This window comes from Callithrix jacchus, chromosome 9 (assembly GCF_049354715.1).
Source record: "Callithrix jacchus isolate 240 chromosome 9, calJac240_pri, whole genome shotgun sequence".
Classification (NCBI taxonomy): domain Eukaryota; kingdom Metazoa; phylum Chordata; class Mammalia; order Primates; family Cebidae; genus Callithrix; species Callithrix jacchus.
In genome coordinates, this window is record NC_133510.1 from 112642040 (window position 1) to 112669977 (window position 27938).

Consider the following 27938-nt stretch of genomic DNA (forward strand, 5'->3'; position numbering starts at 1 on the left):
TATTGGCTGTCTTTCACCTATTTCCCTACGTACCTTTTTCTGATTAGATCTTTATGACGCATTTCATATTGCTCACTTGTTTCCTGGTGTTTTCTGCCCCTTCTTCTTTCTCCTGTGCTCATTCTGTTTCCCCCTTGACTTGGGCAGTAAGCTTTTTTCTTTCTTCTGCTTTATAGAAACAACTGCTTACTAAGTTTTTTCCTTCTTGATGAAATACTTGTCTATGATTTTTTCAACTCTTCTGTGACTATATCCTTCTGCTGGGAGGTGTTTCGGCCAACCATGAATTTTCTTACGCTTTGTCTTGCTTTCATTTTTTAGTGTATTTTTTATTAGGTTCTATGCTGGTTCAATTTAGATTACTTAGGAGGAAATTAGTTTTTCTCAGACCATTGGCAGGAGGTTCAGATTGGAGAAAAGCCAGGGACATGTCCTGAGCTGACAAACCCCTACTTTCACTGCTTCAAATAAGGGGTTTAGATTTTGTCCTCAGGGTGTGCCCCTCACTTCTGGGACATGTTTGCTGCTGACTTTCAAATCTGCAGGTATGGCCCTTTTTTCTAATTCTTTTACTTTTATTTATTTATATTTTTTTGAGACAGAGTCTTGCTCTGTTACCAGGCTGGAGTGCAGTGGCACGATCTCAGCTCACTGCAACCTCTCTCTCTTGGGTTCAAGCGATTCCCCTGCTTCAGCCTCCTGAGTAGCTGGGACTGCAGGCGCACACCACTATGCCCAGCTAATTTTTTGTATATTAGTAGAAACAGGGTTTCACCATGGCCAGGGTGGTCTCGATCTCCTGACCTCATGATCCACCTGCCTCTGCCTCCCAAAGTGCTGGGATTACAGGCATGAGCCACGGCATCTGGCCTTTTTCTGCTTCTTAGCCCTACTTGATCTCTGCTGCTCTTGGTAGCCTATTCTTTTTTGTTTAGTGATTTAGCAGCGCCAGTGTATTCCACTGCAGGGATAAAAAATGGTAACATTTAACCAGCCCTTGGCTGACAGACATTTAGGTTGCTTCTAGTCTCTCACTATTCTAAACAGCCCTGTAATAAACTTTTTTGTACATGTGCATCTGTGAAAAAAAAAATTCTTCCAGGCTGGACTCATTGTCTCAAAGGGTCTGTGCATTTTTTTTTTTTTTTTTGAGATGGAGTCTCACTCTGTCGCCCAGGTTGTAGTGCTGTGGCACAATCCGGGCTCACTGCAACCTCCAACTCCCTGGTTCAAGTGATTCTCCTGCCTCAGCCTCCCAAGTAGCTGGGACTACAGGCACATGCCACCACGCCCAGCTAATTTTTTGTATTTTTATTAGAGATGGGATTTCACGGTATTAGCTAGGATGGTCTCGATCTCCTGACCTTGTCATCTGCCCGCCTCAGCCTTCCAAAGTGCTGGGACTACAGGCGTGAGCCCCCACACCCAGCGGGTCTGTGCATTTTAACCTTTGATTGCTACTGTCCAGCTGTCAGGACTCCCTGCCCTCTGCTACCAGATGGCTAGAGGAGGGGCTGGTTCTGATGACTTGGGCTGGCCCTTTCTTCCTGCTCCCAGGCCAGAACATAAGAGCATGGATGGTCACCAAGGATATCCTGCTTCCCCCGCCCATTCAGATCCTTTGACATCTCTGGGCGTATTGGAAAAGACAGTGACTCTGCCTGTAATTGAAGAGCACAGGAAACAGGAAGGCAGGAAGGGAGATAAGCAGAAAATTGAATTGGGTGCCCTGCTGCTGCCAGTCAGTGCCTGGACACTAGGTCAGAGAGGCTCCTGCCCTTTCCTCCTAGACATGGTTCTTAGGTGATAGGGCCCAGATCTCTCTTCTTGTCCCTGTCACCCCTGGGCAGAACCAAGACAGGAAAGGGCTTGTGACCAGACCTGGGGGCCATGCTGTGTTTTCAACCAAGGGAGAAAGGTCTCAACCAGGCTATGGGCAACATGATGACCCTGGATGAGTGGTTCAGCTTCTCAGGGCTCCTGTTCTCCTCCCTCTGTAAAACAAGGGCTCAGTTGAGGTGGACCTCAGAAGCCACCCAGCTCTGGCCGTCTGTGATAACGTCAAAAGCTTGGTTGGGGGGGATGAGGTGGTCCAGTCTGAAACCCCTGTCTCCCTTTTCCTGTAAAACAGGGATCAGAGTAGCTTGTGGTGAGGTCTGGCTGTAGGCTGAGAAATGGCTAGGGAACCAGAAATAACCACAGTTCACTGGGACCCAAGGTCAGATGGGCCAGAGGAGGTGGGTTGCAATGAACTGTGAGTCCAGGAGTTTGGGCGGCAGGCCATTGTGGTGACTGGAAAAAATTACCTGCAGAAAATCAAAGGAACCTGCCCACCCCTGGGCCAGCAGCCTGTAGGTCTCAACTGCTCAGGCCCTTCCCCACTAATACATCTTCAACTTTCCCATCGTGGTGTTAATGTGCAAACTTTGAGTCACACACTGCTGAAGATACTGGCTGTGCAGAAGCCCCAGAGAGGCACCATGAGGGCCCGTGATCCGGGGGCACTCAGGGACTGGGCCTTGTCCCTGTCCAAAGGGCCCAAGGAGGTAGAGCTGAGGCAGCTGACTTAGGAGGCAGACATGAGCACCCACCCTCCTCAGCTGGACCTTAGGTCTACGATGTGGCCTCTCTGTGCCCCAGGCTGCTACTCTGCAGCCGAGGGTAGCATGCCCACCCTGCCCCATCCCCATCAACCTCTAGGGCACAGGCTTTGGGACTGTCTAGGGGTCAAATACAGGCTGTGCCCTGAAGGGGTGTGTATGTGTGGTCTTGGACGAGCGAGTGACTGCCTCGGTCTTCTCTGCTGTGACATGGAGATAGGAATGGAAGGAGAGGACCCTGCAGGGCCTAGCAGCTGACCCAGACACCTCACCTGCCCCCGTCCCGGGGTGGGAGCCTCTCTCCCATAATATCCATACCAATGAGGGGACAAGATGCTCCACAACCCATATTGCTCATGATAGACGAGAAGCTTTGAAGGGCTTGTCACCCAAGAGGATCAGGGAGCAGCTCTTCACCAGTTCCCACCCTCACTCCACCCCCACTCCACCCCTGCCCTACAGACCCCCAGGACACCGACAGGCTGGAGCTACTGCCCAAGTGAACTGCCGCCCACCGGCATTCCTGCAGGTGCCACTGCTTCCACTGATGCTAATAAAAGACGGAAGAAACAAAGCAATTTAAAATTCCAATGAAATTAAAAATAAATTTAGGGCCGCACAGCAGATTCAGTTATGTAGCTGTTGCTGAGTGCAGCCTGAGGGATGGAAGGAAGGTCTGGGGACGTCCCTGTCATGGGTACCCAGCCTGTGAGAGGACAGAGGCTCGGAGATGAAGGGCCAGATAGATCTCATCCCTGTTTATGATTTAACAACTAGAAAATAAGCTTCAAGCCAACTAGGAAGAAAGTCAACCTCCTTCATTTACCAGAGTCCAACCACGATCCACTGCAAACAAACTTAAGGCTTGATAACATCAGAGGGAGACAAAGATCCTAATCACTGCTTGTCCACACATTGCACAGAGGCTGTGGCCAGCACAGGTAAGCTAGGACAAGTACATTAAAAGGTAGTGTAAGGATTAGAAAGGAGTAGAATTATCTGCATAGAAAAACCCAAGAGGCCAGTTGCAGTGATATACACCTGGAGTCCCAGCTACTCAGGAGGAGTCTGAGAGATCAGCCTCGCCAACATATTGAGACTTTGTCTCTAAAAAAAAGAAAATAAACCCAAGAGAATAAGACTTCAGCAATATAAGATCAACATACAAATGCAACTGCACTCCTTGACAGCAGAGGCTGGCAAACATTTTCTGCAAAGAGCAGATATTTTCAGCCTTGCAGGCCATATAGTTTCTGTTAGTAATTTATTAACACTCCCGTTCTGGCAGGAATACAACCACAGACATACATAAACGAATGGGTATAGCTGTGTTCCAGTAAGACTTTATTTACAAAAGCAGGCCGCAGGCCAGATTTGGTCCACAGGCGATAGTTTGGGACTTTTTTTTTTTTAAACAGGGTCTTGCTCTGTCACCCTGGCTGGTGGGCAGTGGTGTGGTCACAGCTCACTACAGACTCAAACTCCCGGGCTCCAGTGATCCTCCTACCCCAGCCTCCTGCGTAGCTGGGACTACAAGCTCATGCCACCATGCTCAGATAATTTTTTAATTTTTGGTAGGGATGGGGTCTCACTATGTTGTCCAGGCTGTTTTTGAACTCCTGTCTCAAGTGATCCTCCTGCCTCAGCCTCCCAAAACATTGGGATTGCAGGCATGAGCCACTGCACCTAGCCTGTCCATTTTTAAATTCAACATTTGTCTTTTTATTAAGTTGCAAAACTTCTTCATATATTCTAGATACAAGTTCTTTATCAGGTGCATGACCTGCAAATATTTTCTCCCATTATGCAGTTGTCTCCATGGGCTTTGTGTTATCCTTTGAAGCACAAAAGTTTTGAATTTGGTTGCTTTTTTTTTTTTTTTTTTTGGTATTTATCTAAGAAGGCTTTGCATAACCCAAAATCATGAAGATATACTCCTTTAAGAGTTTTCTGGTTTTAGCTCTTCCATTTAGGTCTGTAAGTCATTTTAAGTTTTGTGTACATCATGCATGAGGAAAGGATCCAACTTCATTCTTTTGCATATAGATATCTGGTTGTCCCAACACCATTTGTTGAAGAGACCAATCTTTCTGCTACTGAGTTGTTTTGGCTTCTTTTTGAAAATCAATTGATCATAAATGTAAGGGTTTATTTCTGGATTTTCTCTTCCATTGATGTCCCTCTTTATGCCAGTACCATAGTGTCTTGATTCCTACAGCTTCATATTAAGTTTTGAAATCAGAAAGTGTAAATCCTCCAACTTTGTCCTCCTTCTTCAAGATTGTTTTGGCTATTCTGAGTCCCATGAAGTCTAGTCTCAGCTTGTCAAGTTCTGCAAAGAAGCCAGCTAAGGTTTTGATAGAGATTTGCTTTGGATTTGTAGATCAACTTAGGGAATACTGCCATCTTTTTTTTTTTTTTTAATTTTTTTTTTTTTTTTTTTTTTTTGTATTTTTAGTAGAGACGGGGTTTCACCATGTTGACCAGGATGGTCTCGATCTCTTGACCTCGTGATCCACCCGCCTCAGCCTCCCAAAGTGCTGGGATTACAGGCTTGAGCCACCGCGCCCGGCCGAATAACTGCCATCTTATGTTATCTTCCAATCCATGAAGATGGGTGTCTTCCTATTTCTTTCAAGAATGTTTTGTAGTTTTCATATTTTGAGTTTTGCTCTTCTTTTGTTAAATTTATTCCTAAGTATTCTTTTTGATGCTGCTGTAATTGGAATTTTCTTGATTTTATTTTTGGATTGTTCATTGTGAGTGTATAGAAAGACAACTGATTTTTGTATATTGATGTTGTTTCCTGCAACCTTGCTGAACTTCTTTATTCTAATAGTTTTTTAGTGAATTTCTTAGGATATCCTGTATACAAGATAATGTCATCTGTGAATAGAGATTATTTTACTTCTTTCTTATATGAATGCCTTCTATTTATTTTGTTGAATTGCTCTTGCTAAAACTTTTAATGCAATGTTGAATAGGAGTGGAAAGATACTTTGATTGTAGAAGGAAAGCATTTAGTCTTTTACCATGAAGTATGATATTAACTATGTAGTTTTCATAGTTTGTTGAGCATTTTTATCATGAGGGATATTGATTTGGCAAATGCTCTGTGTCTATTGAGATGAACATGTGGTAGTTATCCTTCTTTCTATCAATGTGGTATTAACATTAGTTGATTTTTGGATGTTGAACCAACCTTGCATTCCTTGGATAAGTCCCATTTGGTCGTGGTATATAATCTTTTTTCTAAGTGGCTGGATTTAGTTTGCTAGTATTTTGTTGGTTTTTGCGTCTATATTCATGAGGGCTATAAGTCGATAGTTTTGTGTGTGTACTATCTTTGGTTTTAGAATTAGGGTAATACTGGTCTTACAGAATTCATTAGGAAGTGTTCTCTCTTCTCTATGGAAGAGGCTGTGAGTAATTAATTCTTATTTAAATGCTTGGTAGAATTCACCCAAGAGGCCATCTAGGTCTGGGCTTTTCATTATTGCTAATTCAATCTCTACTTATTACAGAGTTGTCTTCATTTGCTTTGTGGTATCCTTTGAAGCACAAAAGTTTTGAATTTGGTCACTTGTATTTTTGGCATTTTTATCTAAGAAGGCTTTGCATAACCCAAGGTCATGAAGACCTTGGTCTATTCAGATTTTCTATTTCTTAAGTTAGTCTTGGTAATTGATGTCTTTCTAGGAATTTGTCCATTTATTCTAAGTTATGAAACTCTTACAATTTATTAAGGAACCTAAAATAAATTGACAAAAGAGGCAAATGGCCTTTATAGAGAAGGTAAGTTTATTGTGATTTTTTTTTTAAAGACATAAACTTAGAAATATTTCATGTATATAGACAGGTTCAAATGGGAAAAAAAAATCAATCCAGTCCTTACATCTCGAGCATTTATGTGTTTGTAACTCAAAAGCTGACTGAATTGATTAAAACACAGGGACCAAATATGGCCAAGGCACCGTTGAGAAAGAAGTATCAGCACTGGGGAAGGGGCTCGTCCTGTTACAGCTTAAAGTTGAGACAGTGGGATCAGCACAAAGACCAGGAGACAAAGCAGGTGTTGCAGATCACTGGGGAGACATATGCCATGCTGGGACAAGTGGTTATCCACAGGGAATAAGTGACGGAGGAGCCCTACCTCACACCATACCCAGAAAGGAATCCCAGGCAAACTAGAAATCTAACTCATGGGAAGCAAAACCTTATCATTCTTTGAAGAAAATGAAGGAGAGTATCATCCCCAGGATAAAAGGGATTTCCAAAATGAAAGAAAAAAAAGACAAGCTGGACCACATTAAAATTAAAACTGGCCCACTATGAAAGACAAGACAAGCCACAAATTGAGAGTGGGTGTCTGCAACACTTATAATGGACCAGTGTCCAGAATAAAGAGCTGCGGATGTGGGGTAGCGGGGAGCCAGGGGTGGGGACAGGATGGGTAGGTGAGTCAGAACAAAACGTATGTGGCTGGAGACAGACAGGAATAGGTCTGTGTCTGGAGGAGGGCAGAGATGAGGCTGGGCTGAAGGCAAAAGGACAGGCGGCAATATCAGGACAAGACAGGGAATATAGACAAATCTGGGGCCCTGGGTGCAGGGAGAGAATACGGTATGGGCTTCCAAAGACAGAGCCCAGCTAGTAGGCAAGGGAAACTGAGGCACATGGCAGCATCAAGAAAGTCAGGCTGGAGAGGGATTAAAGTGCTCCCAGCCCCACCTGCAGGGACACTTTGGCCACTCTAGGGCTGTGGGGTGGGGAAGGTGTGTGTGTGGATAAACATGTGCCCGGAGCACCTGACTGTCTTTGTATCTGCAGGGTGTCTCTGAATGTCTGGGCACATATGTGAGCATCTAAGCACTGTATGTAGCTTGCATGTGTGCATATGTTAAGAGAATGAGAGACAGGGCCCATTGTTCACTGCCACCCTCCACTGCCAGTTCCAGCCCAGAAACAGCTAGAAGGAAGGTGGCCTGCCTTTTCTGAGTACCTGTACCAGGCTGGCTGACATACATTCAGTCATTTAATCTCCAGTCCCCTGCCCTCAGGGGAAACAGACATCAGGAGCTCTGTGGTAACTTTCCTGAGGTTCCCTGGCTGGTCACTGGGGCACGTGGATTCACACCTTCAGCTGACCTCAAAGGCCCTCAGGCTACCACCCCAGCCAGTGTGCTGGGACAGGGCAGGGTCCCTGGAACAGCCAGGAAGGTACGGAGCAGCCACTCCTGCCCCTCTCCATACCCCTTCCATAGAGGCTGGAGAACAGCTGTGTCTGCCCTAGCCCAGCCGCCATCCCTGCCCCTCCTCCTGGGCGACCTCATTAGGGATTCTGCCTCTGCCACCAGCTAATTAGTGTCACGTTAATTGAGCATTCAGGAGGCTGCCACCTCCAAGGGCAGAGTGTGGCAGTGAAGGGGAATGCAGATGTGGAGCTGCTCCCTCCAATGGGCTGGGGCCAGGCCCTGTGCCAGGGACCCCTTCCGTCCTGGAGAAGCCCTGGACACCCCTTGCTCCCCCATTTCCACACTGACAATACCCTGAGCCCTAACAAAGGAGGCAGTAGACAAAGCGTGCAACGGCTTGAGAAAGAAATGACACTGAGTGAACACCTACTGTGTGCTTGGCATACCTTTCATTCTCCCATTCTCCTATGGGAAGGGGGACATTCACTCCATTCTACTGTCCAAAAAGCTGAGGTCCACCAAGGGAACCCCTTCTCCAGAGGCAGGCCCAGTGAAGCAGAGGGACCTAGGAGGTAGCTACGGTGCCAGCAGAACCCAGCTCCAAGCCTCCTGTCCACCACTCCCGGCTCCTTGGACAGGTGACTTGCCCTCTCCAAGTCTCAGCCTGCTTCTCTGTCAAATGGGGGCAGCCCCAAAATGCACCTCACAGGGCAGTGAGGGCTGGAGAACGCACGCCTCCGCCTGGACCCAGCCTGGTCCTGCCTGGCCCATGTCTGCGGTAGGGGCCTGGGGTCCCTTATCATAGGCCCTGTGGTGCAGAGTGTTGCCGTCCAAGCTCCTTGGTGCGGCACAACCCAACCCGCTCCATCCACCCTGCCCCCTCCTCAGCTTCTGGAAGAGCTGCTCTCGTGTCTCCCTGTAGCAACATTAAATCCCACTCAAAGGGCTGGTTTTAATTGGCTTAATATACTCGTTAATAACCGCATCTATTTAACACACCTGTAAAAGGCCCATAACATTAACTTAATGGCAGCGGCAGCTCACCCAGCACTTCCAGCCAGCCTTTTAAATTTCCCGACAAGCCTTTAATGGGGGCCACAGCAGGCGGAGGCAGAGCAGAGGAAGGAGTGGCCCATTGCACAGTGAGGAGGACCCTAGTCACCTCAGCTGAGACCTGAGGGTCAGGAGAGCCAGTGGGCTGGGGCTATGTAGACAACCCCTCTTACTGCATTTGTCCAGCACACAACGAAAGCTCCTACCATGTAGCACGCACCACAGCGGGCACCAGTGCATGGTGGGGCGCTGGGTGGAAGCTGTCCCTGCCCTGTGGACAGGTCCCCCGAGTCCCACATTCATCACTTTGAATCAGGTGCTAGGACCCACAAATGAGGCCCTTCCCATGGGGGCGTGGGGCAGGGGAAACAGACGCAGACCAGGAGAGCAGTCTATCCAGATGGTCAGCGCAGGGAGGCAGCACTTCAGGTAGACTGTAAAGGACCAGTGAGGCTTTGGTTATGGAGGAAAGAGGGCCCGAGCCACAGTGACCACACTGCCCACTGGCGGGACGGATGACCTGGGCTCAAATCCGGGCTCACAGATCCTCTCTGCACCACCAGAGGTCTCAGACTGGCCACATCCTCCCCACCTGGTGTATGGTTGGCCCTGCTTGATATTTGAACGCTGTTTTAAATGTGAACGTTCTCTGGACAGGACACGCCATCCCTGCCACCTGTCCTCTCTAGGCATTTGTTTGTGACCCCTGCTTGACACTCCTTGAACATCTGACCTCCTCTTTTGAAACCCGGGGCCTACCTGCCAGGAGGACTGCGGAAGGGCAAGGCCATGAGGGTTTGGCACAGTGCCTGGCCTGGAGGGATAGTCCACAGAGGGTGGCATATGAGAGGAAGTGGGGGATGCCATGTGTGGCTCCAGGGCCCTGTGGGAAGGAGGTCTGGGCCAGGTGGCCAGGGCCTTGAATGCCACCTGTGTGGCTCAGATTCACACAGGCACAACCTCAGAGGTGGGCGTTAGAGAGGCAGCTGGGAGCTTGGAGGCAGTGGAGAGGGCTTCCCGCAACACACACCCACTGAGGGGAGGCACTGAGCTAGGCCACCTCATAACACCTCTCACATAGAACCCTCCCAGGTGTGCACCATTCACCCATTTACACAAGGGAAAATGAAAGCTCAGAGAGGGACAGTGGTGTGCCTAAGGCCACACAGCCAGTGTGCTGCAGGGCTGGGATTTGAACCAGATCCATGGCTCAAGAGTCCACTTTCCACCTGCAGCCCTAACCTCAGGCGCTGTAAGGCTGCCCCCCAGGCCTCTGTGCTGTTCCCAGGAGCAGAAGCTGCTGTGTGGGGAGCCAGGAAGGGCCAAGGGAGTAAGAGGAGCTTTGATGCAGCCGCCAAGGGCACTGCCCCAGGCTCCAGGCAGGACCTGAGGAGGGTGGGGAGTTGTGCGCCCCTCCCCCATCCTAAATCAATAAGCCGTCACTGGCTGCTGGCAATTACAGAAAAGCACAGAGAAATAAAATCCCCTTGCCATTCCATAACCTTCTCCCTCTCCCCAGGCGGGCTGTTGTCAACGTTTGGGGCTTGTTTCTTCACGCCTTGGTTCCAACCCCTTCCAGAGAAGGAGACAGCCTGCAAGGGTCTTGGGCAGCCACGTGGGAGCTGCCTCTTTCCATGCGCCTACCCTGTCTGCATCCCCTACATTGCCAGGGCCTCTCACACCTCATGTTTAGTGCCCAGCAAGTCCCACTGCTTCTGAGGGCCCCTGGGTGTGACAGCTCCCAGCGCTTCCTCTGTCCCCAAGGCCCCTTTCCAGCTAGCCGCCTGAGGAGTCTTAGGAAGACCTGACTCCTCCCTGCTCAGAACCCTCCAGCATGGAGGAAACACCCCAGCCCAGCAGTGGCCTGCGGCCCGAAGGTCTGCACTGTCCAGCCCCCCACCGCTTCCCCAGCGGCACCAGGGCCCACGTCCTGTGCATTCGCCACCTCTGCCCACCACCACCACCCTCCATCGGCTATCTGCAGGGCTCCTTCCCCTACCTCCCTCCAATCTGTACTCCAAAGCCACATCATCAGAGGAGCCTTCTTTGCTGACCACCCTGTCCAAGCCAGGTGCCCCTCTGTCCTGCCACTCAGTCCCCATGCCCTGCTATTCTGGTTACTGTGGCCGTTAGGTTACCCCAAAACTCAGCAGTGCCAAACAGTCACTTATGGTCAGGAATAGGGGCAGGGCACAGTGGGGAGGGTGCAGCTGCCCCATGATGTCCTAGTGGTGGCAGGGACCACGGAAATCTGACGACCTGTGTGTCGTGTGTTAGGCCTCAGCTTTGTCAGAACGTGGCCACGTTCTAAGGATGGAGGTCCCGAGAGAAGACACTGCAGGTAGAAGCCACATTGCCTCTTGCGACCCAGCCATGAGTCACACCGAGCCATTTCCGTGGCATTCTATTCAATAAAATGGAGTCACAAGGCCTCAGGGCCCTGTCCGCCATCCTTGCCACTGCTAAGAAGCCTGCCCCAGCCTGCAGGCTCACCCAGTTCCTTCATGTGAGGCCTTTTCCTGTCACTACTACGTTTACCAAAACGGGGTTATGCAACCACACTGAACACTCGCAGCCGGGCCCACGTTCCAGGGAGATTCTGGAGTCTTCACCAAGCTGGGAACCCAAGGAGCCTGGGGCCCCAGGCCACCTCCACTGGTACTCTGGCAGAACAGGCTGGGTTTGAGACACCCATGGGTGGACTCAGGAGAAAGTCCTTCAGGGAACAATGTAAAGGAGGAGCTGCAAACCCAAAGGCTTCCACAGGCCACCGGGGCACTGTGGCCAGGACAGGCTTAAGGCAGCGACCTGGAGGACCATGCCCCACCTGAAGGCACTCACATTCAAAGCACATTGGAGGACTAAGCAGCTCCCCCAAGCCCATCTCTAGGAGGGACTGGGGCTCAAGGCCACCAGCTAGCAGTTGCTAGGTGCAAGGCAGAAGCCCAGGGCAGGCTTGAGAGCTGCCTGCCTGGGTGGCCTCTGATGGGTGGCCTTCCTGCCTCGTTGAGCCTCTAGGCTGACTCTGCGGTCCCTCCTCAGGACTGTCCTCCTCCTGATTCTAGGGAAGAGGAGGAGGGAGAGCCTCATGAAGGGCTTTGCCCTGCCTCAGGTTGGAGATAGGGTGAAGACAGCCTGGAAAGCCGACACACTGGGCCCGAATCTCAGCTCCTCTTGCTGTGTGCATGCTCTTGGGAACCTCTGAGCTTCCACTTCCCTCTCTGTACAGGGGGGCCTGCATGAGTCACCTGCTGCTGTGTGACAAGCACAGCTCGGTGGCTCAAGGCAGCAACAGTATCTCTCAGGGTTTCTGTGGCTTAGGAAATTGAGAACAGCTTGGCTGAGTGGTTCTGCTCAGCGTCTTTCATGAGGTTGCAGCCAGGATATCGGCCGGGGCTGCACTCTCATCTGAAGGCCTGAATGGGGCTGGAGGGTCTGCTTCCAAGTCTCAGATGACCTTCTTGGCTGAAGGCTACAGTTTGTGGCCACATGAGCCTCTCTCCATGGGCTCCTCCAGTGTCCTGACACAGCAGTGGCTTCCCTCAGAGCAAGTGGCTTGAGCAAGGAAGAAGCCACAACTATTAAGACTGAGCCCTGGAAGCTGTATTCTTTCACTTCCAGAATATCATACTAGTTAGACGGGTCAGTCCTATTTGGAGTGGGTCCCAGGGACTGTACAAGGGTATAAATACCACCAGGAGGTATAAAAATCATTGGTGCAGGTGACAGATCATGGAGGCCAGCTGCCAAAGGCCATAACTTGTTTCCTCATCAGTAAAATGCGGGCCACTCCCACCTCTGGGTTGTTGGGGCCTCTAAACACGAGTCGTCAAGAAAAGCCACGGAGGCTGGGCACGGTGGCATCTTAAAGGGCTGGCCTGAAATCCCAGCACTTTGAGACACCAAGATGGAAGGATCACTTGAGCTCAGGAGTTCAAGACCAGCCTGGGCAACATAGTGAGAGGCCATCTCTACAAAAAGTACAAAAATTAGCCAGGTGTGGTGGCGCACCCTTATAGTCGCAGCTATATGGGAGGCTGAGGCAGGAGAATTGCTTAAGCCTGGGAGGTGGGGGCTGCAGTGAGCTATGATCGTGCCACTGTACTCTATACCCTGAGACCTTGTCGGAAGAAAGAAAGGAAGGGAGGGAGGGAAAGAGAGAGAAAGAGAGGAAGGGAGGGAAAGAGAGAGAGCGAGAGGAAGGAAGAAAGGGAGAGAAGGGAGGGAAGGAAGAAAGGAAGACGGGCAGGCAGGCAGGCATGCTGTGGGCATGGAGCTAGCACATACTAGACACTAAATGAGCTCACTACCATCAGCTCCACCAGAAGCCCGGTAAAATGCCCTTCCTTTCAGTGAATGGGGACTAGAAACAGGCACTCCTTTTTTTTTCTTCTTAAGGTTTTAAACATGTAATTTATTCCATCTATTAGATAGATTTTGTAGATTTAATCATTTTCACAGTTGGTGGCTCATTGGATACTCAAGATAAACTCCAAATGAAAGTATAATGGTGAGGACAAATGAGTTTTCACACCACAGTGGCAGAAACTTGCTTGGGAAGAGACTTTAAGAGGAACAAAAATACATACAGATATAATTTTTTTTTCCCCGGCAGCTGCTTTTGCTGACTCCAGTAGGTTACCACAGTTAATTTCACCAGTTTTGTTCATCTGTAAAATTGCATAAAAGTGACATTTTTGTGCTCATTATAGCAACTGCTGATTTATGGCTGGTAAATGAAGAGCTGGTCCCTTTTCTGCGGGACTCTCCGAGTGGTGCTAAGTGCCCATGAAATTGCTTGTATAATGTAGTTTAAATCCAATCTCGGAGAAAGATTCCCCCTTTGGCCAAAGTGACATTTCCATTCTCCACACCAAGTTTATTTTAGGCCACTTAGGAGGGGGCTGCCCCGGGCAGAGTCAGGGCGGGGGCCGTGGCCAGTCTACTTGTCCAGTCGCAGTGAGGCCAGATGGTTTCAAGTCGCCCACTTCTTCACTCCTTGCTGCCCTGCCCAGGTCAGGCCACACCCTTCACCCCGGGGCGGAGGCAGATGAGCCAACTGAAGCTCATTTGCCTAGGCTTGTAGGCCTGCCCATGCCCTACCCTGCTTACAACCTGCCTTGGTTGCCCAGTGCCCCAGGTCGGGGCTTCTCCCCCTTGGCCCCGCTACAATTGGGATGGGGCCCTTCTTTGTGGCAGGTCTGTCCCATGCGTCGTAGGATGTTTAGCAGCATCCCGGGCCACAACTCACCTGATGCCAGTAGGGCCTCCAGCCCTAGCTGTGCCAGCCAAACGTGTCCCCACACACAGCCAGAGGGCCCTCTGCAGCGAGAGCCACTGTCCTACAGTGAAAAAGCACTTCCAGCTCAGGCTGGAGGCACTCCTGGCCGGCCACCTCTCTCGGGCTCCTCCTCCACAAGCCTGCCCCTAGCTCCTGAGTGCCTGCTCAGTTATTTACCATTCCCACCGCTACTACTTCCCTGCCTCCAGGCCTTTGCCTCAGCTGTTTCCTCTGTCTGAAATCTGTTTCCCTCCTCCTGCTTCACGCCTTCCACCAGTGGCTCAGGACTTAACCGGGATGCAGTTCTTTTTCGGAAGCTGTCTCTGGAGCCCATGTTCCGCCAGGGTGTCAGGGATGATGCTTTGGAAGGATGGGGCATGGTGTGCAGGCTCCTGATCAGTGCGGAGGCCTATGGAAGGGAACATGGTCTGCCCTGTCCCAGCTGTGATGCCAGTCCCACCTTGTGCCCATCAGAAGGGCAGCATGAGCCCCCTGCCCCTTTCTTTTCTGGGAGGGCCCTCTCTCTGGGCAGATGAGAAGGGTATTCATACACTCCCGGAACACCAGCTTTTGTTAATGCCATCCACCACACATGACCTGTCAAACCCTCCCAGCCACCTTGGGAAGTAGTATTAGCAGTTTCACCGCATTTTACAGATAAGGAATCAGAGGCTGAGTGGTGAAGCTCCTCTTCCAAGCACCCTGGGAGTCATGAGCTCCAAGCACCTATCATGTACCTCATCCCCTACTGAGCCCCCTGGCGCTGCCATTCCTTGAGGCCACCTTGCAGACCTGGCATGATCATGACCCCCATTCTACAGGTGGGAAAGCTGAGGCTCAGCTGGGCAAACTACATGCCCAGGGCCATTCCATCTGCCTCATGGAATTCCACCACCACCATCTCCACATGCCCTCAGCCCTGGGAAGGTCGTGGGCTACCCTTGGGAATGTCTCAGGACCAGGAGGGCTTTGGATGGGGGCAGGAGTCTGCCCGCCATGGCCCTCTTCCCCCATGGCAAGGCCAGTTGTGTCCACTTACAGTGGGGACAGTCAGCCTGCCGCACAGAGTGTACCCTTCAGCCCCACGCAGATGGCTCACTAAAAAGGCAGTGACAGCCACACTGGCCTTGCAGGTGACCGGTAGACTCAGGAAGCAAGAGCAAGGGGTGGCAGAGCCCCTCCTCCTCACCTGGCTTTTGACTGAGTGAGGAGGAAGCCACTAGCAGCAACTCGCCCTGGCGCTAGGCCCCATCTGCCCTGTGTTCACATAGCAGCACGCTTAACCAGCCCATGAGGTGGGCAAGGGACCATCATCCCATTTCACAGGCCAGGAAGGGAGGCAGGGGGAGGATAAAAGGATTAGAAAGAAGGAATGTCCCCCAGAGCAGTAACAGAATGAAAGATGACACCAAGCACTGGCAGGGTTGTGGGGCCACTGGAACTCCTGTGCTCTGCAGGTGGGAGTATAGCCTGACACAGCCTCATGGGCAAACAGTCAGGCATTTTCTCCCGAAGCCAGGCAGGGCAGAGGCCTCTCCCCTGTGACCTAGAAATTCCATTCCTGGGCATCTTTCCAACAGAACTCTGCATGTGCTAGGTTGCTGTGGCACTATATTTATTTACTTTTTTTTTTTTTTGAGACAAGGTCTTGCTCAATCACCCACTCTAGAATGCAGCGGCACAGTCACAGCTCACTACAGCCTCCATCTCCTGGTCTCAGGTGATCCTCCCACCTCAGCCTCCAAAGTAGCTAGGACTACAGGCATGCACCACCATGCTTGACTAATTTTTTTTTCCATAGAGCCAGGGTCGCACTCTGTTGCCCAGGATGATCTTGAACTCTTGGGCTCAAGCAATCCTTCCACTTCAGCTTCCCAAAGTGCTGGGATTATAGGTGTGAGCCACCTCACCCGGCCTGTGGCACTATTTCTATCAGCTAGTAACAACCCAAATGCCATCAAGCATAGAAAGGATGGGCCAGACACAGTGGCTTGTGCCTGTAATCTAACACTTTGGGAGGCCGAGGCAGGAGGATTACTTGAGCTCAGGAGTTTGAGACCAGCCTGGCCAACATGGCGCAACCCCATCTCAGCAAATAATACAAAAATTAGCCAGGCGTGGTGGCATGTGCCTATGGTCCCAGCTCCTCAGGAAGCTGAGGTGGGAAGATCGCTGGAGCCTAGGAGGTCGAGGCTGTAGTGAGCCATGATTGCACCACTGCACTCCACCCTGGGTGACAGAGCAAGACCCTGTCTTTAAAAATAAAGAACAGAAATGATGAACTTTTTGCAGCATAGTCACACAACAAGTACCACACAGCAACGGGACAGACTGAACTACTTCCCACACGGCCACCTGGATGATTCTCACACAGTAGGAAGTGACAGAAGCCAGGTGCAAATGAGCACATGTTGTAGAATTCCATCGCACCACGTACATAAGCCAGGCACAGCCAGTCTACAGTAACGGTTAGGTCAGCAAGGGTGTGGTTAGAGGCTGGGAGGGGCTCAGGGACCCTGCAGGGGATTAGCAATGTCCTGTCTCTTGGCCTGGGTGCCGTAAAGCAGGTGTTTTCCTTTTGTGAAAGTTCATCAAGCTTATGATGCAGGCAATTCCCTGCACCTTACACTTAAATCCAAAGTTGAAAAATGTAGAAGGAATAAGGAAGAGTGAAATGAACGGGAAATTAGTGGGGGGAGGGGCTCATGAGCCCTGCAGGGAGAGGTGGGCATGGCCTCCCATGGGCTCTCACACGTGCTTTCCTCCCGCAGGCGAGGCGGTAGCCAGCGCCATGCATTCCTCCCGCTACCCGAGCCCGGCAGAGCTGGATGCCTATGCTGAGAAGGTGGCCAACAGCCCGCTGTCCATCAAGATCTTCCCCACCAACATCCGTGTGCCCCAGCACAAGCACCTCAGCCGCACGGTCAATGGCTATGACACCAGCGGCCAGCGCTACAGCCCCTACCCACAGCACACCGCCGGCTACCAGGGCCTTCTGGCCATTGTCAAGGCTGCAGTCTCCTCCTCCAGCGTGGCTGCACCTGCTGGGCCTGCCAAAAGTGTGCTCAAGAGCGCTGAGGGCAAGCGGACCAAGCTGTCACCTGCTGCCGTGCAGGTGGGCATCGCACCCTACCCAGCACCCAGCACTCTGGGGGCCTTGGCCTACCCCAAGCCACCCGAGGCGCCTGCTCCTCCACCCAGCCTGCCCGCAGCTGCCACTGCCACCTCCGTCATCCCCCTGCCAGGACGAGGCCTGCCCCTGCCACCTTCTAACCTGCCCTCCATCCACAGCCTCCTCTACCAGATCAACCAGCAGTGCCAGGCCCCGGGTGCCGCACCCCCTGCCTGCCAGGGCGTGGCTGTTCCCCATCCCAGCCCTGCCAAGCACGGCCCAGTGCCCAGCTTCCCCAGCATGGCCTACTCAGCCGCAGCCAGTCTGCCCGACTGCCGGAAAGGCACCGAGCTGGGCCAGGGAGCCACCCCAGCCTTAACATTGGCTGGGGCCACCAAGCCTGCAGGGTATGCAGACAGCGGCCTAGATTACCTGCTATGGCCGCAGAAACCACCCCCACCACCACCTCAGCCGCTGCGCGCCTACAGCGGGAGCACGGTGGCCAGCAAGTCCCCTGAGGCTTGTGGGGGCCGGGCGTATGAGCGGGCCAGCAGGTCGCCCCTCAACTGTGGTGTGGGGTTGCCCACCAGCTTCACCGTGGGCCAGTACTTTGCAGCCCCCTGGAACAGTGTGCTGGTGACCCCCACCAGCGACTGCTACAACCCAGCAGCGGCAGTGGCAGTCACAGAGCTGGGGCCAGGGGCAGCCCGGGATCTGGCTGGGCCCCCCGCAGATGCCCTCTCGGGCCTGCCCAGCAAGAGCATGTGCAACACATCAGTGCTGAGCAGCAGCCTCCAGTCGCTGGAGTATCTCATCAATGACATCCGGCCACCCTGCATCAAGGAACAGATGCTGGGCAAGGGCTATGAGACCGTGGCGGTGCCCCGGCTACTCGACCACCAACATGCCCACATCCGCCTGCCTGTCTACAGATAAGGCCTGCCCTGCGGACGCACGGACACACAGACGGGGCGCGGAGCCGGGAGGCAGGCCGCAGAACAGGGTGGGCAGCTTGAAGGGGCACTCAGCCCCACCCTGTGCCTGCTGATGCCCACAGGGAAGCCAGGCCGGCTGGTGCCTCGCTGTGGCCGGATGGAGGGGGGCAGGGTGACCTCACACACCAAGGCCCCTCCCCACCGTCTGTTACCCCAGGACACAGGGAGGGCCGTGGAGGGGGGAGGCAGCCACTGACATCTACACCTTCCTCTAAGCTGGCAGAGACAGGGAGAGAGAAACCACTCAAAAACAGGAATGGTGTTTTCTGGGTCTCCTGGGACAGGGGCCGAGGCCAAGGTGGGGTGCAGGAGGAGATGGGCACACCAGAGTCAGCATGAGGACAAAGCAGCCCCAGGGGTCAGGCAGCTGTGCCTCCCCACACTGGCTCCCCAGTATTCTGGGAAAGGGCACAGGGGGCCGATAGGAAGTCACTGGGCCCTAAGTGTCTCCCTAACACTCTAACAGAGGCCCCAGGGACTCCACCAGTCCCCTGTTCCTCCTCCCACCCTACCCACCATTCCTTCCTAACAGAGTTGCACCCCATCCCCATTTTCCAAACCCTGAACTACCATCTTCCCCCTTCCCTCCAATACATCTTATAGGGCTGCTGGGTACAGTTATGCAGGTTGTGCACTGCACAAGAGCACCCTGTCCAAGGAGACACCACGTTGACCCAAATTTGTATATTTATTACAATTTTCCACATCTTGAGGAAGGGGCTCATTTTCCTGTTCGCACAAAGGCACGACGGGGGCTAACAATGGGCCTGTGATCTTAGATCTCATTCAGAGAGAACCTCCCTTGCCTTCTTTGAGGGATCTCTTGAGATCCTCCTGGTTTTAACTGGGAGGCCCAATCCAACTCCTTCCTGCAAACCACCCTCCAAGGCCTGTCCCACACGATCAAGGGGGGAAACATAGGCAGGAATCCCTTCATGAAGTCCCCAAGTCCTGGCCCCTCTGGCGCTCTGGAAGCGGTACTGTAACTCTCCAAGGCCTGTTCAAGCACTAAGTGCATTTACAAATCTCTGAGAATGTTTTTTTTTAATACTAAAATTGACCATTATATTCTACTGTGAGAAGTGCAGTCTGCACTATATTGTTTTAAAAATGAAGAGAAAGAAAAAAAAAAGGAAAACACAGATGGTGCCTCAGCTGTCAGCTTTGCTTTTGTAGCTCTTGTTTTCGTTTTCTTTCTTCCTCTCCTTAGGAGTGAAAGGGGCTGTCTCCTCCCAGCTGACCGGCTTGCAGCCGGGAGGGAAGCAGGCCAGGAACCTCCTGGTACCTACTGTGCACGGGGCCTTCTGCATTCAGTGCCCCGCCTCTTCCAGCTCTTTGAAGATGGACACTGTCATATAGCACACAGGCTGATGGCTGCTACGCCACAGTCAATGATTGATCCCTAGAGCAGCAGAGACAGAACCAAACGGGGGCTGTCTTCCTCATTTCCTCCATGGTAGTCTGGGGGCGGCATCTTCCCTCCAACACAATTCCTTCCCAGCTCTCCCTCTGTGCCTGGCAGGCTCCAAGGGGCCACAGTGACAGTGGGGCTGGGGACAGGCCCCAGTGGCTAGGCAGCAGCCATCTCTGGTGCCCGGGGATTTGCGGGAGACCACCCCTGCCCCAGGGAGCTGGCTGTGTACCAGGCATTTTCCTGCATACCGCATCTTGCCAGAGCCTCACAACACCTTTGCAGGCTGGGAGGCGTTCAGGAGGAAGAAACTAAGACTTGGACGTGAAAGCGACGTGCGGGGAGGTCACACAGCAAGTCTGTGCGAAGCTGGGGTTCAGCCTCACAGCATGGATTCTTCCCTGTGTCCTGTCCCTGCCTTCACCTCCTCCCCTCCCTGGCCTCCTACCCCAACATCAGGCCGGAGGAGCTGGGGAGCTCCTGGCTCTGGCAGGCCTCCCTCCCATTCACAGAGCCCTGCCAGGGTGGCTGGCAGTGGTGGAGTCCAGGGCAGAGGGGAGGCCTTGGATTCGACTCTGCAATGGGTAGTCCACCTCCCTGAGACCAGGCACCCAAGTCGGACAGCACATGCTGGGTACAGTCCATGGAAGAAGAAACAAAGGCTCCTGTGTCCAGAGCGGGACCCAGACACACACCCCAGCCCCTGAGGAGCAGGAGCCGGGCCCTGCAGGATGAGGAGCTGGGAGAGGTGGAGCTGCCTGGAAGGCTGCATCACAAATAGGACACAATTAGTATAAACGGCAATTGACAGGGTGCTTTTCTGATCTCACTTGAGTCTATCAGGCAGGTGATAAAATCATGCCCACTTTATAGATGACATAAGCTGAGCAATGGCCACAAGGATGTTGAAAGGGAGTGAGGTATTCTGGCATTGAGCCCCACCCCCACCCCATTCATAATCAGAGCCCACCTGGGAGCATCCAGAACCCAGGGGAGCTTGGATGGGGCAAACCAGCAGGCCCAGCCTCTTGGGTTCCAATCATGCCACCGTGAGTAACCCTAACCAATCCATCTCCCAAGGGGGCGGCACCAGAACCAGAGATGAAATTCAAGCAGACAAAAGTGCTGGGTGAGCACTCGTAGGAAGCAGGCAGGAAACCAAGGTCTAGGCCAGGTGTAGCATTGGGTGGTGGCCTGTGGCTCAGGTGTTCCCAGGTGTCACCACTAGGGCCACCCAGCACCAACTTGGTCACCCAGGTCCCCACGTCCTTGGTAACCGCCAGGCATACCCATGCTGGGGCATCAGGAGAGGCAAAACGGGCAAAGCTGGAGCCATGCCCCATGCCAGGTCCCTCACATTTGGAGACCAGGGCTAAGGACGAAACTGCTATCCTGGAAAAACCTCCTCATCCCCTGTGGGGTGGGGTCTGTGTGTGGCATGTGGAGGCGCATGGCACAGTCTGGGCCTTGGGCTCTGGCCCTGTCCTAGCACTGACTCCCTGTGCCTCCTTGGGCCTCCATTTCCCCATCCGGGAACTGGGCCGGCTGATCTCAAAAGTGCCCTCCAGGGTAGCCTTTCGAGCATGCTTTATACAACCAATCACCTTTGATTACCGAATTGATGGGGGAAGGACATGTGACCAAAATGTTACTCTCCCTGCTACAATTACCGAGATCCCACAGTTACTACAGGCAGACCGGATACCAGGCTCGGGGCTAAACGTTACTTGGTCCTCACAAGCACTCTGTGCAACAGAGGTGCACGCGCCTACATCACAGACGAGGTCAGTGAGGCCCACAGAAGGGCAATCACTTCGCCCAAAGTCACACAGCGGAGGATGAAGAGCAGAGAAGTGGCTGGGATAGCACCCAGGCCTGTCATTCTGAGTCCGAGTTCCCAGCTGCAACACTTGACGGAGAATAGAAAACAACTGTCAACCACCAGATGTGGCCAATTTGGCTCCAGAACCTGGGCCCAGCCTTGGGTCCCAGAGCCCCAGTTGCCTGGGTGTCCTGTGGGTGAAGGAGCAAGAGAGGAGAAGCGGCCATCTGATCCAGGCCCCCAGTGGGAGCTGCAGTCTTCCCCTGTCTGTTCTGACACTAGGACCCCTCTCTGGCTATTTAGCAGTCTTGGGCTCACACCCTTTACCACGGAGCTGTCCAATATGGTGGCCAGGTGTGCAGGCACAAAACCTCGGCTATCACTTCCTGTCACAGCAACCATTAGAAGATCACCCCAGATCAGAGACAGGGTGACCCCAGGTCAGAGACATGCCCCAGAAAGCCACAGGTCTCAGGGGCAGATCTGGGCAGAGGAAGCAATGAGCGGACACTCACCTTTCCCGGGTGGTTCTGTGCTTTCTTCACTCATATCCCTGTCTTTAGACCACAACCCCATTTCTGGAGGGGGAAACAGGCAAGTTCCAGCTTCCGCACTTGCCAGCAAAACAGTAACTCCCAACTTTGCCCTACTCAGCTCCCTCGCAGCAGCCCGGACTCCTCCACGCCCAGCAGCACTGCGCCTGCGGGTCCCTCCCAGGCGTTCTTAAAGGTCCCGCCCCCAACATTGGCCGGAGAAGGTGGAGTCCGGCCAGCGCGGTAGATGAGAACAAGGGGCTAAAGGTTTTCTGTTTAAATTGCCATCACCAGCTCGCCAGCAAGTGGCAGGGGGAGGGGAGGAGGCAGGAAAAAATGTAGTATCCCATTGACTCCATGTGTGACCCGGGGTGACTTGTGTGCCTCTCTGAGCCTCAATTTCCAGATCTGTCGAAGGAAGGAGTGGGGTGGCATCAGGTGATGTGTAGTCAGGATGCTAGGGCAGATTCGTGCTGTGAGACGGACCCCTCTGAGTTCTGTGGGATGTAGTTGTCTGAGGGTCAGACGGAACTGGTTCCATCCTGAGGCCGTGAGCAGGTGTGTGTGGCCCCCGGGCAAGTGATCACTCCTGAGCCACCTATTTCCCAACTGTAAAGTTAGGCTCTGATGGGGAGCTGTGTTTCATACCTGTAATCCCAGCACTCTGGGAAGCCAAGGCTGGAGGATCACCTGAGCCCGGGAGTTCGAGACCAGCTTGGGCAATATAGTGATATCCCATCTGTACAGACAATTTTAAGATTAGCTGGGCACAGTGGTGTGCGCCTGTAGTCCCAGCTACTCAGGAGGCTGAGGTGGGAGGATCACTTGAGCCCGGGAGGGCTGCTACAATTACAGAGATCCCACGGTTACTACTGGCCGACCGAATACCAGGCTCAGGACTAAATGTTACTTAGTCCTCACAACCACTCAGAGCAACAGAGGTGCATGTGCCCACATCACAGATGAGGTCAGTGAGGCCCACAGAAGGGCAGTCGCTTCACCTGAAGTCACACAGCTGAGGATGAAGAACGAAGGGGCTGGGATAGACCACAGGCCTGTCTGATTCTGAGTCTGAGTTCCCAGCTGCAACACTTTGAGGAAAAGAGGAAACAACCGTCAACCACCAGATGTGGCCAATTTGGCTCCAGAACCCAGGCTAGCCTTGGGTCCCAGAGCCCCAGCTGCCCAGGCGTCCTGGCGGGTGAAGGAGAAAGGCCGCAGTGAGCCATGATCGCACCACTGCACTACAGCCTGGGCAACAGAACGAGACCTTGTCTCATACAATGAAATGAGGCTGATATTTTAAAGTACGTACCATGTGAGGTTTAACTTAGCAGATGGGTGGCCAAATACCCCAGTGGCACAGAGCTGTTAGGTAAAAGATGTACCACAGAGTTAGGTGTAGTGTTCCCGTCTTCACCTAGTGCAGCTAATTTCCCAGTCACCTTGAAAAGTGGGTTTCCCGGTACAAAGAGTTTGAGAAACATGCCTATCCCGGCTCTTGGAGATACACAATTCGCATTAATATATAAAAACTCTAACAAATCCTGCAGGCAAGATACGCTTTCAGCTTTTCTATTTCGAGACAAAGTCATGCTCTGTCACCCAGGCCAGAGTGCAGTAGCACCATCTTGGCTCACAGTGACCTCCGCCTCCCAGGTTCAAGCAATTCTCCTGCCACAGCCTCCGGAGTAGCTGGGATTACAGGTATGTGCCACTTAGCCTGGCTAATTTTTGTATTTTTAGTAGAGATGGGTTTTGCCATGTTGGCCAGGCTGGTCTCGAACTCATGATCTCAAGTGATCATCTCGCCATGGCCTCCCAAAGTGCTGGGATTACAGGCGTGAGCCACCACAGCCAGCCCCCTTATAGCTTTAACCCAGCATTTCTCTAAATTTTTGGACCACCTAAGTTTTTGTTTCTATTTACACCCCACGGAACAAACAGGACTTCAGGAAATACTGAATCCTGCCTCTTGAAATGCAACTGAGGAGACTAAGTCCTTTCTCCTCTCTGGACCTCAGTTTCCCCAGTTACATCACAAGGACTCATGAGTTTGTGGCAGAGCAAGAACTGGAACCTAACCCTGACCTGGAGTCACTGGGTCTCATTTCTGGTGCAACCGAACTGGTCCTGTCCATTGTGTTGAATTTGGCACAAAAGAAGGTGAAGTCCCTCAGGGAAAAGGAGGAAGCCACATTTGAGAAGTAGGGATGAGTACTCTTATTTTGAAAGAGGGGAAACTGAAGTTCAGAGAGGGTAGGCAACATGCCTGAGGGCACACAGCAACTTGGTCCTGAACTCTTCAGAGGCAGTTGAGGCCACCTTCTCTCCTTCTAGGGGTGAGGGCATGGGGGTGGGGAGGATATTTCCTGTCTCAAAGCCTCTGGGCACACCTAACAGAGCGCTCACTTGAACTCTTCCTGAGTCCCCAGGTTCCAAGCTTCCCTCTGAACTCCTCTGAGGCCCCTGTGTGTGACAACAGCGACCCCTGGTGGCCAATCTCCAGGACCGCAGCAGCCCCGCCTGTGGCAGCCAAGAGCAGATCTTTGGGATCCAGGGGGTGTACCCCAAAACTAAGGGGTGCACCCCAAAACTAAGAGGTGCTGACAGCAAGGGAGACTCTCTGATGTCACTAAGAACCTTACGGTGCTAAGAAGATCCTAAGCTGAGATCTGCGGACCTGGGTTTGAGTCCTTGCTCCAAACCCCACCCTCTCCTGTCCTTACCTGTTAGAAGCCATTACAGCCTGCGGCTGCGGAGAAATCGGATGTGGGCCTGCTTTGGAAACGCCAAAAACACTAAGTGTTTTTTCAAAAAATCCTGCCACCCCCTAGAAAGGTTTAGCTCCACCACATCTAGACTACGTGTCCTTAGTGACTGGGTCTCACTTTCATCTGTAAAATGGGGATACGGATTTGTACTTCTACCTGCATGATGGGCCAAATAACAGAAAATCCCCCTGACTCAACTGGTTTAAATGAGAAAGAACATTTATTATCTGGAATAATCATAAGAAGCCTTAAGGCATGGTGGCCCCATGGTTAGTTAATGTAGCAGCTCAACGGTGTCATCAGGGATCAATGTCCTTTTCATCTTTCTGAGCTGCCAAGGTCCCTCAGGGGCACAAAGTGGCTGCTGCAGTTCCAGGCATCACATCCAGATGCAACAGTGACCAGCAACAAAGAGGATAGTCTTTTCCTAGATTTTTCTTAATTTCCCAGAAACTTTTCCCAGAATTCTCCCTCCCCCAGCAGACCTCTCCGCTTGTCTCATGGGGCAGAACTCAGTCACATGGCTATTCCCATACCAATACCTAGTGAGGGAAGGAGAGTCATGGTCTTTGGTTTGGCTCAGGTGCTGTAAGGAAGAGCGGGTGTGATTTCTACGATGGTACAAATACTGGTTCATGAGCTCCCACGAGCTCCCACACATGGTTCCTGAGCTATGAATCCCAAACTCTAAGCACAGCAGCTAACACATGCCAGGTGTCTCACCCATGCTGCTTCCCCCTTTGTGTGATTCCCTCTGAGAGCACAAGACTCCCAGCCCGGCCTCTCCTGAGCCAGCCTTCCATGCCTCAGTCCTGGGACTTGAGTCTCCACCATCCAGCGCCTCTCCCATCCTGACCTCAGGCTCCATCACTGCCCTCCCTCTTACTGCTATCTCAAAAGCTTGGGATGAACAAAGATCACTTCATTGTCCCCAGTGACACTGGATTCCTAAGGAATCAAAGAAAGGAAGTGCTAGATTGTGATGTGAATGCTTTCACCAGGGAGCCAAAAATTAATAACAGCATGAACAGAGGCCTGGAGTATTTAACCACTCCATCCAGACAACGGAAATGATCCGAGTACACCATCATCTGAGCGAGGTGCGGGGACCGACTGCCGACTACGACATTATCACATTCGGAAATGTCAGAAGCATGCATTTTGCGGGGAGATGAACGGCGTGTCTGAATATGGCTTTTGATTAAAACAAAATTCCCAGCATTCATCTAAAACAATAATAACAGCTAATAATAACAGGGCATGTAATAATGAACCATTCATAGGCATGAGAGGTAATTGTTCAATTAAGATCCCAGAGTTTCAGAGACTGTCTTTTTTGATGGGGTCCCTTTGTTTTTGCCTCCAGTAGCACTAATTCTTTCCCAGTAGTGCTTTACACTTGGGAGGAAAAAAGCCCTCCTGTCAAATATGACATACAAGTGCTGTATCATTATTAAACACACACATATGCGCGCGAGAACAAGTCCTTGCTGGAATAAAGTTAGGGTGTAGGGCTCTCAGTGAATGCTGACTGGCTGGGGAGCCCCGTGAAAGTGACAGGCCAGAGTCTTCACCGCGGAAGTGGCCTGGCCTCCTTACCTCCCACTGCTCAGGGATCAGAGCGTTTTCTCTCCAGCATGGGTTCTGAGCAGAGCGCCTGGCTTCAACTCCCAACCCCACTGCTTAGCAGCCAGGTGCCCCAGGCAAGAGCCTGCACCTCTCTGAACCTGTTTCCTCATCTATAACATGGAATGTAGTAGATATTTAGTTTTTTTTGGCCTGCCCGGGTTCTATTTACTCTCTTCTAGTGTCTATATCCATTAGCTATTGCTGCCTGTGCTTACAGACACACACACACACACACACACACACTCATAAAAAATCCGTGGTATCCAAAAACATTCATTTCTCACGCACCTGCGGGGTTCCTCTGATCTCAGCCAGATTTGCCTGGGGTGACTCATCCTCCTCCCAAGGGCTGGCCCTGGCACGTCTGGTAACATTCCATTGGTCAAGACAAGTCACATGATCAAGCCCAGGTGTGGGAAATTATGCTTTGCCCATGGTGGGAGGACATCACAAAGTTAGACTGCAAAGGGCCCAGATAACGGGAAGAGTGGGGATTTGGGGCCACTGAGGCCATCTAGCACAGGTGTCCACATTCTAACATTGCTTAGGGCACTGCCATTCCCCACGCTCAGGCCCCTGGGTCTGGGAGAAGCTAACTCTACCCCTAGCTCGGGAGATCGTCAAATAACTCAAGTCTGACCAATCAGAGATCATTCTGCTTCCCAGGCATCAGTGATTGGTTCAGGAGTGGACACATGACCCAAGTTGGTCCAGTGAGAGTCAGGGACTTGGGGCTTTTGCTGGGATGATTGAACAAGCAGCTCTTTTCTCTAAGATTGTTGAGTTGGTAGGATGTCAGTTTGCAGCTTCCAGTGTTCAACACCTTGGGAGAGCCTGTCTAAGAAGAAAGCTTCATTGAAGGAAGACAGAGCTGTGAGACAAGCACACAATAGAGAAACTGAGTCCTGATTACCTCATTCAAGCCCCTGGATCCAGCCATACCTGAAGCCAAACATGCCTGGTCTTTTCAGTCATGTGAGCCAATGTGTACTCAGACTTGCTGTCACAAGTCTGTGCCCCCCCAAAACTGTGACTAATAAGGCACAAGGCATGGGGAAGGTAATTAAGAATGCCAACCGTATAGAATCCCCGTGAGACTTCAGTGAAGTGCCATATGTAGAAGATCAAGCCTGGGACACTTGAAGAGTTCAATGAATGAAGGTGAATTTTTATCCTTTATTGAAAGTATTTACCTCCAAAAAGACAGGCGAGACCTCCTGCCCAAGTGAGCAACTGGGGTGGGGAAAATGGTAAGAGATCATGGCAAAGGAAGGTTAGCTTGGCATCTTTGGAGTCAGATGACATTTGGATTCAAATCCACACTCATCAGGTAGCTGGGTGACCTTGAACAGATCACTTCATCTCTGTGCCTTATTCAAAAAGGGAACAAAACCTCTTATTCTTTACCTCCCAGGATTACACAGAAGAGGAAGTGAGGTCATGTGGGCAAAGGGCCTGGGGTTTTGGAATTACTTCCTCAGGTTCAAATCCCACCTCATCTACTTACAAGTTGTGTGACCTTTAGCGGAGTCC

The 27938-nt window shown here is 52.0% G+C and overlaps 1 protein-coding gene and 1 long non-coding RNA gene across 9 annotated transcripts in view; one reads left to right on the forward strand and one right to left on the reverse strand.

The window, feature by feature from the left end:
- The window catches only part of FAM222A (family with sequence similarity 222 member A), a 55248-nt gene extending 35870 nt beyond the window's left edge, over nt 1–19378 (forward strand). For all 8 annotated transcript variants that reach the window (XM_054238831.2, XM_054238830.2, XM_054238832.2 and 5 more), the window contains one exon: nt 16901–19378. In XM_054238831.2, coding sequence (XP_054094806.2) covers nt 16901–18177 — 1277 coding nt within the window. In that variant the 3' untranslated portion in view covers nt 18178–19378. The remainder of the gene's footprint in view (nt 1–16900) is intronic.
- Nucleotides 1–27938, reverse strand: part of LOC118144336 (uncharacterized) — a 46713-nt gene that overhangs the window by 17023 nt on the left and 1752 nt on the right. The window lies entirely within an intron of this gene.